This window comes from Cupressus sempervirens, chromosome 5 (assembly GCF_028749045.1).
Source record: "Cupressus sempervirens isolate cs-2001-9-10 chromosome 5, ASM2874904v1, whole genome shotgun sequence".
Taxonomy (NCBI): Eukaryota; Viridiplantae; Streptophyta; class Pinopsida; order Cupressales; family Cupressaceae; genus Cupressus; species Cupressus sempervirens.
Window position 1 is genome coordinate 630,757,521 of NC_143122.1, and position 19,516 is coordinate 630,777,036.

The following is a 19,516-nucleotide window of genomic DNA, read 5'->3' on the forward strand; positions in this document are numbered from 1 at the left end:
TGCAGGATTCAAGTTATGGATCAGATAATTAAAGAAACTATTTACTTGGCAATCCCTAACCCTAAGCCTATTTTGTTGCAATTGTAATTTGGGGCAAATTACAAAGGGAACGTCACATTGGAATGGATCTACTTCTACTTATCCCCTTGTATTTTTTCAGACTCGCATTATGACCACATTCCAACTATAAAAATATTTCATCAATGTAATAAATGGTTGATAATCGAGATTACTTGGTCCTTTTTTTTTTGTCATTGGATGAATTTGCTCTGCTTCTTTTCATCTGCACATGGTACTACAATCAGCATTTTTTCTTAGCAGGTCTGATAGGAAGAATATGTTAGCTATTAGGTGCTTCCAGAATTTTATCATAATTCTATTTTGAAATCTCCCATGTATGTTTTATGTAGACTGCGTCAGAGAAAATCCATCTTAAATAAAAATCTCTACTAGAGATTCCATCACATGTCGCTGATATAAGTTGTGTTGTAAATATTCCATCTACAAGCATAGCATTCCACTGGGCTTCATCACCAAGCCATAATCCTATATCATGTACTTAGCAATAACATAGTCTCACTATTATCAATATCTAAGGTTATTTCCTTAAATGATTAGTTTGTGCAATTTATTGAATCAAGAATGTGATAGCATCTCTTATGTTCAAGTATTCATTTTTGTTAATGCTTATGTTCTCTCTTCTACTGATATTATATCCTCAAGAAAAGCCGAGATGCAGTTTATCCAAAATAAAACCTGCCAAACTTGTGTATATATTTGTCTCCCACAAGAAAACACAAATTTCAAACTACAATTTAATAAATTTGATTCCGATTTTGTTTCAAAAATACTCATCGTGATTCCCCTACATTTGAGGTTCTGAAGTGATAAGGTATAGAAAAAAAAATGCGTGAAGGGAAACTATACGAAAGACCTTACCTGGTTCTATAATTAGGGCTGCAACATGCTTAGATGGAGATGATGTTGAAAATTGTGATAAATGTTGTGATATATAATCACAATACAATGTGGCAAGAGTTGATTCATCCCTCTTTGTTGAGAATAAAGCTTCACAACTTGTCCCTGCTGAGTTGCAACTATAATTATATTTTATATAAGAATATTGAAGTGCAGACTAATAAAATGAACAATGCAAACTGTTTCATTCCTCAACTAAAAGATAGAAATAATAATGCACCATAAAAGAGTTATGCTGAAATTTCTGTCATACCAAAACCACGACTTGTGACTTCTGAATACATCAGAGCATCTGGAACCTCAAGCTGCCATTCCTTGTTGTGCAAGAACACACTAGGAGAATCTAAAAAGAGACCTCTCCCTGAATACCTATGAGTACCAAAGATGTAACCAATTTCAGCATTTTAGAAACCATTTACACAATATAGAAAATGAATGGATGAGCTAAGCACAAGTTTCCAATAGTATTATCAAACAATGTGAAACGAAAAAGGTAAATGGCATGCCTAAAAATCATGGCATCCTTTTTCACTTGGGGATAATTTATCATTTAGTGTTTACCCAAAAAAAAAAATTCACTTGGTTTACACTACAGATGCAATAATTATTCATTCTTTGTCGATTAGTTGATTTTTTCAGGAAAACTAAATCATGTTGATGATCTTTTCATTATTTGTAATATCCCCCTAATAATCAAATTCAATTATAATAGTCAGAATTATAATATAACAAATTTATTAAAAGACTGATAATTATATTCTAGTATTGATGATACCTTATTAAGATATGGTGATGATTATTCAAATATACATACATACATATATATATATATAAACAATACTGAATAATATTATCATATCACATAAATACTCAAATATAACTAACACCAAAATTAAATTACCATTATAATTAATATAATAACAATTAAAGAATTCAATTAACTAATGGTCACGTCCCTTCACAAAGGGGCAATAGAAGTTTGGGACCATACATATAACATGGATAGAGAAGATATCAAAATAGAAAAAAGGGAGGAGAGAGAAGGCATATGAATCAAGTATAGCAAAAACAAACAAATTGACTATCCTAGATACATTGACATCTCATCATTCACAGTAGAAATACATCCATTACCGGGCAGAGAAGCTAATATCCTACACAGGGAGGAACAGGACATTAAGAAAATTCTATTATGAACAGTAGCAGTAAAATACAATGAAAGACAGAATGAACAAGCAATGAACAGATGTAAGGCAACACAGTCCTGCAGTCAGAGAGCATTAATCCATGAACAACACAACAACACAAGAGTCAAACCACCAACATGGACAGTAAAACAAACTGAGTTTATCAAGAGATATCATTCACGATTTAATCACAAAGTTCATATAAATGTCGATCAGTGTAACAGAGGAGCATCCATCCAACGGGAATTAGAGATGACAATAATAAATGAAAGGATGTAGTTCCTTTGTGCCGAACTACATATATATTTCATAGTGAGCATCTACAATTTCATACCAATTAGATTGTAACATAAGGAAAATAATTGGAATATGCGATTTTCAATATCATGGTCTGGGTGGCTATTGGAGTTACGTAACAACTTAATCAGAAATAATCAAATCATAGCAGACAAAAGCGATAGAAGAAGATCATGGAGCAGCAAGGAACTTATACACCTCTCAATCATGAACTACACTAACAAGATGTGGTTGATACAAACAAAACATTGACACAAATGCCAGTCCAGGTCTGCATATGCCATATCATCAACGTGCCCAGATAGACGACACCAACACCGCAATTCCAGTCCAGAATTACTGACAGGAGTAATAGAGAGTTTGACGTGATCCGTGAAACACCAGCAGTGAAGAGCAGTAAAGAATCAGCGCAACTCCTGTGCAGGGATAGTGAATCATCAAGGATATAAATAGACATAACAGAGAATGAATACAAAAGTCCAGAGAAGTGGTGTTTGGAAGTAGATACTCCTCATATAGAAGAAAGGAACATAGCAGTCGCAGTAATATAAACACATCAATAGAGATCATTGTGACCAAATACATAATAGAAAGTTTATTAAGTAAGAACTATTAATGGGAATGAGAATTTGTGCTCCTATTAGAATCAAAGAGATTCTTGGTAGAGAACATCCTTGTGGATATCGAATAGTATTTAAAGAGCAGAGGACATTCATTAGCGAATGTCGGAATTCCAAATTGGATTCCAGAGAAGGATTTATAGAGAATCCCTTAGAGACAATATATATTGTAGTGATCAAACATATGCATATGTCAAAGATAAGAGACTTCGTAGAGGTGGGATCTCTACCAAGTAGTGTTATCAAAGATCCCAAAGAGGCCTAAGGGAGAAGCTCTTTCTATGACAATTACCTAATCGAGATAAACTTCTCACCAGAGGGTTAGGTGACTAGACAAAGAATCTCTCCCCAAGGATTAGGAAGGGTAGCTTGGGTAGTGTCTAGATTAGCATTTACTTATATCCAATATTGCTCATATGTTTTACATATGATTTTTTTGATATGGTACTAACAAATGGTTGCAGGTTACGGCATTCGAACCTAACTGGAAAGCGGGAACATCACATTATTCTGGTTTGAGTTTTTGTTATTATAAATGCAATAATGTAATCTTTATTGTGATTATCTATAATTTTAATATATTGTAACTAACTGGAAGATTTGGATGATTGGCACATATTCTCAATAAGTTGTTCGAGAGGTAGCATAATGGGAAAAAGCAGATTTATGTCATGGGTGCACACTTACTTTAGACTGTATGGTTTCTAGTCATTAAGTTTGGATGTTTGTTAGCGGACAATTCGTTATCAAAAAGTCTGTGTAACACTGACTTTAAATAAAGTTTGTTTCAAGTGTACCTTCGCCCTTCTTTAGGACCTAACCGTCTTTAGCTTGATTGTAACTTATGATGACACCTTGGAAACAAACAAAAATATAATATCCAATAAATAGAGATAAAAGGAAGTTAAGGTTCGGGATTTGCGAAATTGGCATAGATGAAGAGTTGTCTAGAAGAAAAAGGAGCTAAATTAAATCAATCCTTTGAATAATCATCAAAGTGAAAGGCTTAAATACTTGGGACTGAACATGGACTCAGCTTTGATTTGTTAAAGGAAGCTTAGTCCTACCACTTATAGACATAGATTGATGACACATTGGAAGAATGTGATCATAAAAGCACAATTCAAAACTTCAAACACCGCTCTATGGAAGAATTACAAATCCATTTTTGGCTGAGGCATCCATTAGTAGTTATGGTTAAGGTACTTTTTACTAGGGCATCAATCGGCAGTTATGGTTAGGGTTCAAGAAAACAAAAAAGGTACAAAATTGTATTTTGGTCAACTTGGCCTATATTTGACATGGTTTTACAACAGTATTAGTAAAGGTATTAAGTTACTTTTCTATTTAAAAAGATTTACCATTTTTAGTGGAGTGAATATGGGTTTGTTCAGCCTCCACCAGTAGAGCTAGGAATACCAGTTTTATGTTTCTTCCAATATTTTGAGGAATAGGCTGCATAATCACATGTTGCCTGTACGTAAAAGGATCCTACAAGTCTCAGAAACCCACGCATGCACTAGAAAACTATGGGAGTTTGAAATCCATGAAATAAAAAGTTTTAAGTTTTGTGACCAAGCGGTTTTCAGCTTACCAAGTCAACATCAAAGAAATACTTCCTTTTAGCATTGATGTTTCCTAAGTCACAAGGTTCGAATTGGAATTCGAGTTTGGCAACTATAACATTCAAATGAAGTTCAGGAAAGAGTAAAAATTCGGGAAAAAATTCGAATTAAGTTCGCCTTATACAATTTTACTTATTTTCTAGATGTATGTAATATATCTTATCAATTATCAAAATAGTAAAAATTGCTAAATAGATCTCACAACTTCATAAGCTTGATGAGACATTTATTAAGTACAAAACATAAGAAACATGTGAAATCACAATAGCAAAGATATTATTTTGTTGCGAAGGTACAATCAAAAGTCAAGACTTCATAGCTTCAAGAAAGCTCGAAGTCATCAAGAGCACTTGGCTCAGATGGTGTAGCAACATCATTAGTATCACTACCCAATTCTTCCTCAAAAAAGTCAGGCTCATCTGCATCTGGTACTGTTGTGTCTTCTAAAGTCTGTTCTTGTGAAGATGACTCATTTGTTGATTTGTTCATAAGCAATTTTAAATTGCTGCAAACATAGACAAGATCTCCCAACTTTCCAGACAACAACTTGTTACTCTTTTTGGAATGGATGTGGTCAAAGCAACTCCAATTTCTCTCACAACCTGATGAACTTGCTCCTTGACTCAAAATTCAAATGGCAAATCGCTGAAGTTCAGGAGTTTCTACCCCATAGCTCATCCACCATCTATAACCAGGTACCTCATCTCATGTCATATCATATTTGGCTGCTCCTATTCCAAACAGCCCTTCCGCTTTTTTGTATTTCCAACATTGTTCTCTAATTAGAGATGCAATTGTTGGATCTGGTTCAAATCTACTAATGGCTTCATAAAACCCTGCCATAATTTCAGCATCACCTTGTCTATCAATGTGAAACAGTATAGGCTCCAAATAGCAAGCTGCTGCATGTAAAGGAGTGTGCATCATTTTCCATCTTAAATCAACAGTCTCCCATATCTCTATGTACTCTACTTCCACATTATTTAGTGCTCTCTAAATTGCTTCCTTGCAATGATCCATGCTTTCATAAAGCATTCCAAGGCAAGGAGTGTTACCATCAACCATGCGGAGCACGTCGACAATTGGACCGCATATATTTAAAACCTTTGCCCCACTTTCCCAAAAGTTACTATTTAAAACAATTTGCTCTATGATCTTCCCCTTACCACTTTTTAAGAGAGTTGAATTTTCCCACACATTGGAACAGATTACAGATCTTAAAGCTGCTTTCTCTTCAACTACTCTTCTCAAAGTGATATAAAATGAAGCAAATCTTGTATCGCAGGGCCTCAACAACTCTCTAGATGCATGTTGCCTGTAAAGGCTCAATGTGAGATGATGATTTCATATGAAATTTGCAACTTCTCTTCCTCTATGAATTACTTCATGTATCCAAGGGAATTTTGCCAAATCATGTAGCAACAAATCCAAACAATGAGCTGCACATGGACTAGAATAAATTTTTGGGTACTTCTCTACAATCAGCTTGCCAGCTCTCACACAATTTGCTGCACTATCAGTAACCACTTGAACCACATTTGCAACCCCTACTTCAAGAATTGCTTCCTCTAATATTTGAAATATATATTCAGAAGTTTTTTTATGATTCATACTGTCAATAACCTTTAAGAATACAACACCTTCAGGACAAGCCACTAAAACATTAATCAATGGTCTTTGACAGATATCTGACCATCCATCACTCAATATAGTGCACCCTGTTACCTTCCAAGAGGCTTTGACCACAGCTAATTTATCAGTCACTCTATCTTTTGACCTCTATAAGAGAGTTGTTCTCAAAGCCTCAGAAGAAGGAGGTATGTACCCTTTGCCAAACTCTCCAGCCTTTTGAAATACAAGACGATAAAGTGGATTTCTAGCTACATTGAATGGAATTGCACTAGTATAGAATAAATCAGCTAGTAAATCATCAACTACTTTTTCCTCACATGGTTTCCAAAAGCTATTCAGAGTTCCGCTCTCTTTTGTTGGCTTTACAACCTGAGGTAGACATGAAGATGAAGGTATAGTAGATGTGAATCTAGGGACGTCTTCAATTCTTTGTTTCTTTTGTGCATTCTTCATCTTTTGAGCAATAGAAGATGAATGCTCTTTCTCTAAAATCACTCTAAGCTCTTAGGTCACACCTGGACATGCAGTAACACCTCCACCTTTACCTACCGTAATACCAAGCAGGTGATCCATGACCCTTGTTAAACTTCCAGTAATAACTTTTGGACACAAGTTACACTGAGCTTTATTAGGACCATTTTTAGTCACATGTTTCCACGACTCCGAAGTTGATTTGTTGGGAGCCATATTACAATCTGTAGAATTAAAAACAAAATAATATATTATTATTTCAAATTTTAAAACAAAATAATTCAATAAATAATTTTAAAATGTTAATTTAAAATTAAACATGTTAAAGGTCAACTTTTTACACTAATAATTCTATTATTTAAAATTTGAAATATAAATTTATAATTTATTAAATATAATATAATATATCTATTTATTTATCAAATTATAATAAAAATTATAAACTAATATATCTATTTATTTATTGAATTATAATAAAAATTATAAACTTACAAAGCAAAATAAAGTAAATATATTTATATATGTAATAGACTCTAATATTTTAAAAGTTTTCCGAACTATATTAATTAAAAATTAATATATCACTATTTTAAATCAATTTTAAAAAATAAATCTAATATTTAATTAACTATTACAAAATAGATTACAAAAAATTATTAAAAAATTAAATTGATTACAAAAACTATATAAATTGAAATAAATTTTTTATACAAATTATATCATGTAAAAAACTATATACAAATTATATTTAAAAAACTATATACAAATTATATTTAAAAACTATATAAAAAAAAAACGAAACTAAATATAAAATTAATACATATTGAAAAGTTAAAATTATAGAAAATATAAACAAACTAATACAAACTATAGTAAAGTTTTTACATATTACAAAAAAATTGAATCGCCTTATTACAAAATGAATCAGAGTAAACTTTAATATGTAATATGAAATGCGAGTATTAAAAATTTAAACTATAAGTCGAATGGAAAAAATGAACCATTGCACGAGCGTTGCTAACTGCTGAAAAAACAAATCGCTCAGCTTCTAAGACTATCAAGGATGACAAAGGGCACAGGCGTTGCTGACTGCAGAGCACGAAAAAAACTAGAGAACACGTTGCGCACGACGAAGGGCAAAGAAAGGGTGTCGTTGTTCAGGATAATTTATTCGCAGGGTGTTTTCTTTGAGGGTTTGAACTACATTTTATAGCTTTTTTTGCATGCCAAAACCTTGCAAAAGAAAATTTCTAAATGCATTTGACTTTGATTAGAAAGTCCATTTGTAGCAGCCGAATCAACGGCGGATTTTAACGATTTTTTTGGGCAAGTTTCACATTCGGCAATATCCGAATATCAAGCTTGATATTCACCGAATCTTGTGACTTAGGATGTTTCTATTGTGCTTGATGATTATATGCTCATTCCTTAGACATTAATATTGGTCAATCTGCAGAACATCCTCAACATGACCTAGCTATCCAATCTCCAAGGAGAGATGGTAGGGTAAGTGGGGGAACTACAGTTTTGAAAATCCCGAACAACAAACTGCAGAATTTCAAAGCTTAGCACAGCAGTGAAATACCTTACTTGCATTTAATAAAGATGTTGCATGAGTTAGCATTCCCACTATCATCCACACTTAAGCTCCAGTGTGAGTGCAGAGAATTAGGTATTTTACTATCTTCAAAAAATGATGATAATTGAGTTCCTCAGTGTTGCTAGATGTCAAGGTTAGAAACAGCTTCTTATAATGAAATTGAGAACAATCATAGTTGACTATCATAACTCAAAGACAACGTCATGATTTGTAATAGTTGAACTATTTATGAAACCAGGTTTCTCAAGTACAAGTTGCATCTTGTTGGATAGCTTCAGGTAACTCAATAGAGAAAAACTCAAAAAAAAATGGTGACGGGTACCAATAAAAAAGAAAAAACTTAGATTTTGGTATTGGGCTTCCAAAATGACCTCCCAAATTAAAATTTAAAAAAAAAAATTGAAGGAGACTAGCTATTCTAGATGCCATTCACAATAGTTTCCAAATTGAAAGTTGGTAAATACCCTTCGATTCGCATATTTTGTACTCTCTTATTCTTATTCTTTTAGTCATTTTTGTGAAACAAATGAAATTGCCAACTTTTAAAACAACCTTTGACTTTGTTCTGAAAAACAAGTCATCATTGGCATCAGCATTGCAAAATGGGAGGACCTTAAAGAGTCTAGGCTTTTGGGATCACCAAGGGGAATTTCTGAAACATAATTGGGAATTTAAAGCTCACTTTCTCATCCTCAGTTTTGCACTTTGATGAGTATTCTATTAACAAGCATAAGTCTACACAGTAAAGGTAGACATCCTTTTCAAGACCTATGGTTGATGTGTCGCTGGGAAAAAGTTTCATTATTAAATTCTTAATGCAATCAAAGAGGTGTTAGAGTCAAATTATATATAGGCCAATAATTGTAGTTAGTAAATTTGAGGATTGCCTTTATGCTTATCTCCAACCTTTTGGACCTAGCAAAGAAGAGAATGGCAACTTTTGTGACTTAAGTCTCATCTAGGTGGATTTTCATAGTAGCTTGTAAGTTTATGTTTAACACTTTTAATGCTGACCTAATGCATTTGTTTACAGTACAATGTAAATAGACCTATCGCATTAATATATTAGAATGTAACACAGAAGGGACACTTTATTCATATAAGCACATATGCAATTTCAATTACAATGATGATTCATAAGCCATTCGGATGATGTACATATACTTCCCAAAGGCATGACCCAACCGTCATGCAACCTTTTGGATACCAATTCAACCCGTTGGCTACAATATGGTTTTTAACGACAACATCATCCCCCCTAAAAAGTAAAGTAGTCTTTGGACGACAAAATAGAGACAACTTATACATCAAAACTCAAAATATGACTCAACCACTAATTACATCAAGATTCAAACAACTAAGAAGAAGAGGGATGCATCCCTGGTGTGGTAGATGTACCCTATGCTCTACGCTCGTTCAATTGTGCTTGTAGCTCAAGCACTTGCTTTGTCCGTATCTACAATTCTGCTTCGGCCTACATCTCAATCTCCAAGGCTGACTGCATCATCTTGGCAATCTCTCCAAGCTTTGCCTCATTTTCTGTTGACTCTTGTTCTAGCTGACTCTTCTCCCACCTAGCCTCATCTAGCTAAGCCATAAATGCTATCCTCTCTGACTCCCAAGCTGCTCTTTCTGACTCCCGAGCTGCTCTCTCTGTAGTTAGGTCTACCTTTACTACTGCTAACCTGGTAGCTGACTCCTCCCAAGCCCTCTCTGCTACTACCTGGTCTACCTAACTCCTTTGAAGAGCATAATAAGCATCACGATATATCTGGACTACCTCACAAGTCAGAGTCTCTATGCAGCTCTCCACAACTGGCTCTCTAGTGGTGGCCCAATCCTAGCGCATCTCTGAAGTCTCTACTCTAGGCCATCCGCATTCCTCAAAGCAGACTAAGAAGGCAGTTGAGCACCCTACTCTCATGAAGGATATGACTTGCTCCAACTCCTGCACCACTGAATCCAAGGCATGTTTCTATGCAGGGATCACCACTTGGCGAGCCCGAGTCATCGCATCAGCCACAAATGTCTCAACATCCTCTCCCATCAATGTCTTCGGCCCTACTGTAGGCTGTTGGGTACTCATAGTTGTTTTCACAGCTTCTATCATCTGTTTCGCAGTGCTATCTGTCAAGGAGTGTGGTATCTCATCAATTTGCATCAGAGAACTCTCCTCCACCTGTATGTGCCAATAGAGTCTCCTTCTGGGGTTACTTCTCATGCAAGTGAGAGAACGCATGATGGTAGTGGTGCTCGTGTGTAGTTAAACCTCGTAATCAAGTATGTGCGCAATTTCTAAGGTTTGTCTGGCCTTCTTGGCTCCTTTGCTATTGGCATTGCTAACAACGTTGCGTCTACTATGACCACTCTGTCCAAGCCCACTACATCTAAGTGAACGTTGGGTGTCCTCAAACCCTCACTTGTTTTTGCCTACATAGGTACCTCCATTACTTCCTCCTACTCTGCCTATGTAGGCACCTCCATCGCTCCCTCTTGTGTCTCTACGACATCATCGAGTATAACTTTGGTTGTGTATGTCTCAACCCCTATCTCTGGTAGAACCACGGATGTAGCTGGCAAAGACTCTCGATAGACTGAACACTCAGCAACCCCTAAATGTACTAATGATGGCCGTACTAATGGCCAAGGTGTTGGTTGTGCTACTACAATGACTGGATTCATAACCACAAACTGCCTAAACTATCCAAACCCAAGAATGTGAACGCCTACAGGAACTAAGTGAGAGTGACATGTAGCTACGAGGGACCTCGGAAATAATAGTGGCGGTACTATAATAACCTCAACGTCCTCATCATCCTCCTCGTCCTCCACTTCCTTCTCTAAGTTGTCAGTCCCTTCAGAGGATGTATCCTGCCTCCTGCTATCAGTGTTCCCGTGCTTCGAGCTCTCTACCTCCTGCCGCAACCTCTACTATCTAATGGCCTTTTGCTCTCCTAGAGTATCAAGATGCTTCCACTGCATGATCGGAGGCTCCCCTAGTTCTGTCGGGCTTGGCTTCGTTGGGTATCACTCGTGTTGTAGCGTCAAGAAATAGACCAATGGTGTAGTGTGGCATATAAAATGTTTTGTGTTGCAGTGTCATGAACTCATTCATGCACTCAGCCCATAAAGATGCCCAGTCATATACTTTGCCATTCATGATGTCGTTCATCAAGGTCACCTTTAGAAATGAGATGTCCAATGCCCTACTCGATTCGGTGAGTATTTTTTACAAGGTCCATCAAACAACACCAGTGTCCTTCCTGCACATCGAATTTATTCAATCCCCTTCCCTTTGAAGAATCCATTAAGACTTCGCTTTCTACCTCACGTTGTTTCCCACATACTAATTCTATTAGTTGCGCCTTGTCTTCCTGACTCAGTTTCTTTGGCTTGTTATTGATTTTCCTTCCTCCTTGGGCATGACCTAGTATGTCGAACACCCTGGTGAAGTCTACGAATCTAAAAGATATTATGAGATTATATCCTAGGTGCGAAAATGAACTCGTTCAAGAAAAACGGTCATAGGCTTTTAACATGGTACAAAGAAAACCCTCAAAGTCGCGAATATAGAACACTGGCATCTGTAGCGCCCATTCTGCCTGTGCCCTCTGCATGCTCTCCTTTGCAAAGTGGTCATTTGGGGCTTCCTGCCACCACTTCCTACACTCTAACCCGTTCAAACCCTCGAACGCCAAATTCTAAGGTGTGACGTGCATAGTTGCAGACAGTTGTGCCCTTGTCTATACTTCTTAGAATACGCACTCCTGATGCTAAAGCTTGTATATTCCTGTTCATTGTGCTACTTGCTAAATCTTCTTCTAATTTTTTCTTCCACGCTCTCTTCCCGGCTGAATTCATAACTATCACCTCATTTGTCTTTTTGCTTGTCGAAACGGTTGCACATGGTGAAACTGTTGTCTCCCAATCCTTTGCGTGAGTCTAGTCGTACGGTGATGATCCGTGAAGTCTTTTACCATCTCAATCAATCGTGATGTCTTTTACTTGTACTGTGTATGGCGATACGGCCTAGTGCTCTTTATAACCTTCCATAGTGTCTATATGGAATTGCAACGACAGCTCTCTTTTCGTGGCTGTACGGTTGTTTGTACTCTCTTCCTTTGCCTGGGTGTTATGGTGTTATGCCCTCTTGTGTTTACCTCTATTAGTCGATACCCTATTTTCTACTTTCTCTCCTCTGACTCTGGTTGTATGGCCTTTCTGGATTGACTTGTATTGTGATGTACAGTCGTATGGAATATAAGGCACCTTGATGCTACCAGCTCATGATATTTCTACCGTACGGTACAATAAGGCTCTAAAGTTTCTGCAAATTCTGCTATAAATCAGACTGAGATAATACCTTCTTTTTTTTATTGCTTGCTAAAGATGATTTAATTCAGACTTGTATGAAGTGATACCAATAATATAAATATTATTCTAGAAATGTTTTATCTCTGCAAGTATTCGTCTAGCGCAATATTGTTAAAGGAGTAGACCATGTGTTATTCGTGTGTCCTTTATCTACAAACATACCCTATATAAATAAGGCAACCAAAGGGCATGTCCCTTGAAGGGACATGCCCTATCTACGTCGACCCTAAATTGTTTTCTCATAATCGGTGTCAAAGGAGGAATAGCTTTTGTAATCAAACTACTAAGATTAGTTAAGTTCATACTCGAATACTATTATCCCAAAGGAGATGCCCATCATGCCTAAACAAAGAACAATCATATATAGGCCTTCATTAGTAAGGCATTCCATGCACGATTAGATTTGTACGATCTATAAAATCAGATCAATATGAGATCAAAGTTACAGATTTAACATTCCCTCTTAACTTGATAATCATACTAAAACATAACATGTCTAGCATCATTGATTACGATGAATAAGCCTAGATTGATACTCTATATCTATCTGAATCTTCTAAACATGTGGTATCATCGAACACATGATACTATGTCATATTACTATACCTATGATATGACATATCACTAATAGTAGTGATAATAGTATTGCAAAGAATACAATATACAAGATAAAATCTAGAGGATGATTGAAGTCTTCATTTATCCAAGTTGTGACTCATACGTACTGGCAGTCCAATATCACAACATGATCCTGATTTAAGATCTACCAAAACACAAGATAAAATACAGAGAATGATTAGATTCTTTATTTATCTAAATTGTGACTCATAGACATCGAAATGTCTACATCACAATATGATCTTAAACTCATCTAGCTCTGACAGTAGTTCTCTACTACTGTTTAGCACATTATCTAAGAGATCGTCATCTCTCATAATGTCATTTATACAAGTGTCCATTATCTTAGAGATCGTCACCTCTTAGATAATGAATACAAATGGTGAAGCCCATAACAGTCAATAGACTGACAATAAAATTATTTTATTAATAATTTAAAGAATACAAATGTATTATAATTCAAACATACCAAGTCTTTTCTTGAAGTGATTTATGTTCACTTGAGAGAGACGTTTGGTAAGAATATCTACTATCTGATTTGCAGTGCAAATGTATTCTAATTTTACAATATTCTTGTTTGTCATGTCTCTTACATAATGGTAAGGAATTTCAATATGCTTGGACCTGTCATGAAAGACTGGATTCACAAAAAGCTTGATGGAACTCTGATTATCACAATGAATAATAGTAGGATTCATGGGTTGACAAAATAATCCCACAAGTAACTTTCTGAGCCAAACTGCTTCCCAACAAGCCATTGTTGCGGCAATGTATTTAACTTCTGTGGAAATCTGTGCTACTGATGCTTGCTTTCTGCATATCCAAGATATTATTGTTGCACCTAAACTAAAATAACATCCTGAAGTGCTTTTCCTTTTAGTAACACTTCCAACCCAATCTAAATCTATGTACCCATGTAAGTCTAAGTCAATTTTCCCATACTTGAGTCCAAGGTTAAAAGTCCCTTGTTAGAATCTCATAATGTGTTTGACTACAACTAGGTGAATCTCCTTTGGCTCACACATAAACTGACTTAAGGCATTCACAACATAGCAAATATCAGGTCTTGTATCGACCAAGTATATAAGAGACCCAATCATTTGTCTGTAAAGAGTAGAATCTATGGAGGGTGATTTTGCAGCTGCTTACTTAAGTTTGTGTAGATTAGTCTCCATTGGAGAAGACATAGGCCTACAGTTCCACATTCCAACTCTCTTCAAGATGTCTAATGTTTACTTCCCTTGATTAAATATGTTGTCAAAATTCTACCATACTTCCAGTCATAGGAAGTAATGAAGGAGTCATAAATCTTTCATTTCAAATTCTGTGATTAAATCTTTCTTGCATTGATCTATAAGATGATCATCACCTATTATTAGTAAATCATTAAAATCATTAACAGATAGTATCAATATTATCATATCATCTTTATCCTTTTTATAACTGAGATTTGGATCAGCGTCATTCTTTGAGAATCCTGAACTGGTGAGACACTTATCAATTCTTTCATACCAGGCCCTTGGAGCTTGTTTAAGCCCATAGAGAGCTTACTTGAGCCTACAAACAAAAACTTTAGGCTTATGAGTTTCAAATCCTATAGGTTGCTCCAAATATACCTCTTCTCTAATTTTTCCATTTAGAAATATTGTTTTTACATCCATCTGATGTACTTTCCATCCCTTCAATGCCGCAATAGCTAGGGCTGCTCTTACAGAGGTGTATCTGGCAACAGAAGCAAAGGTTTCTTCATAATCAATTCCCTCTGAAACTCAGATTCCGTATTTTCTTCAAAACTAGTTAAGGGAGAGGGATCTCCATAACTTAGGGCTCTTTTAAACACTAAATCTTCTTCAAATATTACATCCCTACTAAGTTCAATGTTTTTCTGACCAGGTATAAAAATCCTATATGCTTTAGATGTTTCACTACACCCGACAAAAATACCTATCCTCCTAGAGGGTTCTAACTTTGTTCTTTTTTCTTTTGGAACATGTATATATATTGGGCACCCAAAAATCCTAAGATGACTTATATTAGGTTTAACCTTAGTAAAGACTTCTTCAGCAATTTTATCTCTAAGGTTCCAAGAGTGAGGATTTCTGTTTTGAATATAGACAGCATTACAAGAGGCTTCTGCCCAAAGACAATATTCTAAATTCTGATCAAATATCATAGCTCTTGTTGCTTCTATAATTGTTCTATTCTTCCTTTCTACTACCCTATTTTGTTGTGGGTTATAAGGAACGATATACTCCCTCTTAATTCATGTTTCTTTACAAAACTCTTTAAACAAATCTGAAGTATATTCCCCTCCATTATCAATCCCAAAAGTTTTAATTTTGTGTCCTGATAAGTTTTTAGCTAAGGTTTTGAATTCTTTAAATCTCTTAATGATTTCTTCTGATTCTTTACATTTTAAGATGTAAATCCATGGTTTCCTAGAGAAGTCATCTACAAAAAGTATATAGTACTAAAATCCTTCAAGATAAGGAACAGACATAGGTCCACATAAATTTGAGTGGATTAATTCCAAAACATTGTTAGTTTTTCTAGTGCTATAATGAAATGGACTTTTGGTGCTCTTACCCAGAGCGCATCCTTTGCATATGCTTGAATGATCTTTATTCAACTTACGTAAACCAATTACCATCTTCTCCATAGTCAATAAGGTTTTGAAATTTAGATGTCCTAACCTTCTGTGCCATATTTAGTTTATATCAGCAATTTCATGAACTAAGGCTTGTATAGGTTGACAAGGTTTTGTATTTAACTCAGACAAGTATCCCTTTCTTTGACCAATCAACTATGATTTCTTAAATGAAGAGTTCTTAGACCAGGTCATTACTTTATTGTCCATGAATGCAACATTATGTCCATCATCTTCAAGTGCTATAACAGAGATTAGATTCTTGTTTATTCTTGGTACATAGAGTACTCCTCTGACATGTAGAGAACTACCCGACTTCAGTTTCAAGGTGCAATTCCCAATTCCTTTTATTGAATAAGCGGAAATATCACCGATGGTAACTTCGCCATCAACTTCTTCAAATATAGAGTCCAATGCTTCTTTGTATCATGTAATGTGTCGAGATGATCCACTATCAATTACCCATGCTTTGCGTGATACTTCATTTGATAATGCAGAATACAATATATGATTCTTAGGATCATAGTTATCTTCTTTTCTAGTTATGTTTGTACAGTTTACTTGCTACTTTGTATTCTCAACGCAATTAGATCTATACTGTCCAAATTTTTCATTTTTGAAGCATTTAATTTTGGATAGATCTTTCTTAGGTTTGTCATTTCTTTGATTACCCTTCTTCTTCTTGAAGTGCTTCTTCTTGCCTTTATAGGATTTGTATTGAGAACATGAAGCTCTTCATCTTCAATTTTCAATCTTCCTCCTTTCTTAAGTTTCCTAGATTCTTTTGTAGGCAATCTCCTTTAAGTATATTAAAGTCTGGAAGATTGTCTCTATCACTTACTCCTTGTGAAAATGTTTTCCATGAATCTAGTAACCCATCTATTGCCATAAGTGTTAGTTCCTTGTCTTCAATTATGGTCCCTATACTTGCAACTTCGTCTTTTAGACTAGCCACCTTTATGAAGTAAGAGTTCATAAATTCTCCCTTCTTTATTTGTATATGATTTAGTTGTCTTTTTAGTGCAAGTGTTCTAGTCGCATTTTAACCCCATATGCATTTAATAATGCATTCATCATATGAAGTGTTGTTTGATGTTTCATTAGCATAGGTACTATTTCATTTTTCACTCCATCTAATATGATCTACATAGCTTTCCTATTTCCTTTAGATAGTTTTATTAAGTTCAACATCAGTTTGCTTGGATGCTGAATCAACAAACTGTTTCAGATCATTTTCTTCAAGAATTATCATAGTTCTCAATTTCCAAGCAATGAAGTGTTCTTTCCTATCAAATTTGTCCTCGGTTCTAATTGTGCTTGCCATTGAAGATAGAAGGATGTTGTTAGATATATAAAGTCTAATTGTCAATTTGCAGAGCCTAGGTTCGACTACCAGAGCTCTGATACCATGAAAAGTTTTTGGAAATTCTGATGTAAATCAGACTGAGATAATACCTTCTTTTTTTTATTGCTTGATGAAGATGATATAATTCAGACTTGTAGGAAGTGATGCATATTATTCTGGAAATGTTTTAACTCTACAAGTATTCATCTAGGGCAGTATTGTTAAAGGAGCAAACCATGTGTTATTCGTGTGTCCTTTATCTACAAACATACCCTATATAAATAAGGAAATGAAAGGTCATGTCCCTTGAAGGAACATGATCCTATCAAGGTCATCCCTGAATTGTTTTCTCATAATCAATGTCAAAGGAGGAATAGCTTTTGTAATTCAACTAACTAAGATTAGTTAAGTTCATACTCAAATACTATTATCCCAAAGGAGATGCCGATCATGCCTAAACAAGGAACAATTATATATAGGCCTTCATTAGTAAGGCATTTCGCACATGATTAGATCTATACAATCTGTACAATCAAATCAGTATGAGATCTAAGTTACAGATTTAACAAAGGCAATATGGTAAAGTTATTCCCTATAAGGCCATACAATGGATATTTTGATCTTTCCTCCTTCGATGTTGTACGGCAATAATTGTCTATGTAGAGTCCGCAAGGTGCTTTTTCATTAGGTCATACAGTAGTGAGATTAAACTATTTGACTTTCCTCTTTTAATCATACAGTATCACATACTTTCCTCCTCCACCGTACACTGTACAGTATCCTTGTACTGCATTGGTTCAGTTTCATCGGCTCAGTTTGGCCATATAGTGCTCTTGATGTGCAGTGTGTCGTGCTCTGCTTGGCTGTACTGTAGATTTAGTTTTATTTTATACTTACCCATACGGTCTATGTATTATATTTATCTCCTTATAGGGTCGTACAATATGTATCTTTATCTCTTTCTATGCCAAACTTGCCTCTTTAGTGATTTTCTCCTTCCCTTACAGTGTTCTCTTTATTCTTGCTCTATTCATCTACTTATTATAATTATTATTTTTATTTATTATTTATATATATATATATATATATATATATATTACTATTATTTATTATATTTTAACACTGCCTTTGAGTTATTCATTCCGAGAAGTCTCCTTTTCTCCAGACACCTTTCTTTTACGGTAGATTCTTAATTTTGACCCATTTACTGCATGCGTCACCTCATTTCCGTCGAGCGTCCATAGCTTTATTGTGTCATTATCGCCTAGTTCACAAATTTTATATGGCCTGACCCACTTCACCTTAAATTTGCCCATGTTGATCTCGTTACGTCCATTGTACTTCAATACTAGTTGACCCGGTTGAAACTTGTTTAGTTTGAAATGCTTGTTGTGCCATACCCTACGTTTGCACTATGAAACTTCAGTAGCTCATTGCCCTTGTAATCATCATTCGTCAAGATTATTCAGGTTGTGCAATCTTTCCCTCAGGCTTTCCATATCTCACAACTTGTTTTTGATCGCTATTCGCAAACTTGGTACCATAAACTCTGTTGGTACTACAACTTCCTGACCATACATCAACTAGAACAGAGTGTGTCCTGTGGTGACTTTGTACGAGGTACGGTATGCCCGCAATGTCGATGGCAGCTTTTCCTCCTAATCCTCACCTTCAACTGAGTAGGACTTGTAGATTACTGCAACCAAGATTTTGTTTGTGGCTTCCACTTGTCCGTTTTCTCTAGGATAGTACAGGCTCAATAGAGAATGGCATATTTAGAATTCTGTGGTCAGTAGCCGTATGACATGATTGACAAAATGTCCCCCATGGTCACTTCTCAACTATAGCGGGATTTCGTACCTTGTGACGATTTGCTCATAAATGAATCTCGTCGTGTTCGGTGCAGAATTGCCTAGTACGACCCGCACCTCTACCCACTTCGTAAGGTATTTTGTTGCTACCACAATGTACCTGCATCTCCAAGTTTTACTCACTCTAAGGGGTCTGACAAAGTCCAACCCCCAACATTCAAATAATTCCTACGCATGTGAAGGGTTCAGAGGCATGAAATCCCTCTTCAATGTTTTCCCAGCTCTCTAACATGTACTGCATGCAACAATCC

The 19,516-nt window shown here is 35.5% G+C and overlaps 1 protein-coding gene across 4 annotated transcripts in view; it reads right to left on the minus strand.

Annotated features, from left to right (window-relative positions):
• BIO1 (adenosylmethionine-8-amino-7-oxononanoate transaminase) overlaps positions 1-19,516 on the minus strand; it is a 287,024-nt gene that overhangs the window by 41,261 nt on the left and 226,247 nt on the right. For 2 of the 4 annotated variants that reach the window (XR_016364885.1, XM_089832134.1), the window contains exons 8-9: positions 1,232-1,347; positions 940-1,083 (exon numbers count right to left, since the gene is read on the minus strand). Coding sequence is in view for 2 of the 4 variants with exons in the window: in XM_089832134.1 (XP_089688260.1) it covers positions 940-1,083; positions 1,232-1,347 (260 nt within the window). In the remaining 2 variants the exon portion in view is untranslated. Of the gene's footprint in view, positions 1-939; positions 1,087-1,231; positions 1,348-19,516 lie in introns of all 4 variants that reach the window. The other 2 variants (XR_016364884.1, XM_089832133.1) reach the window with 1 other exon arrangement.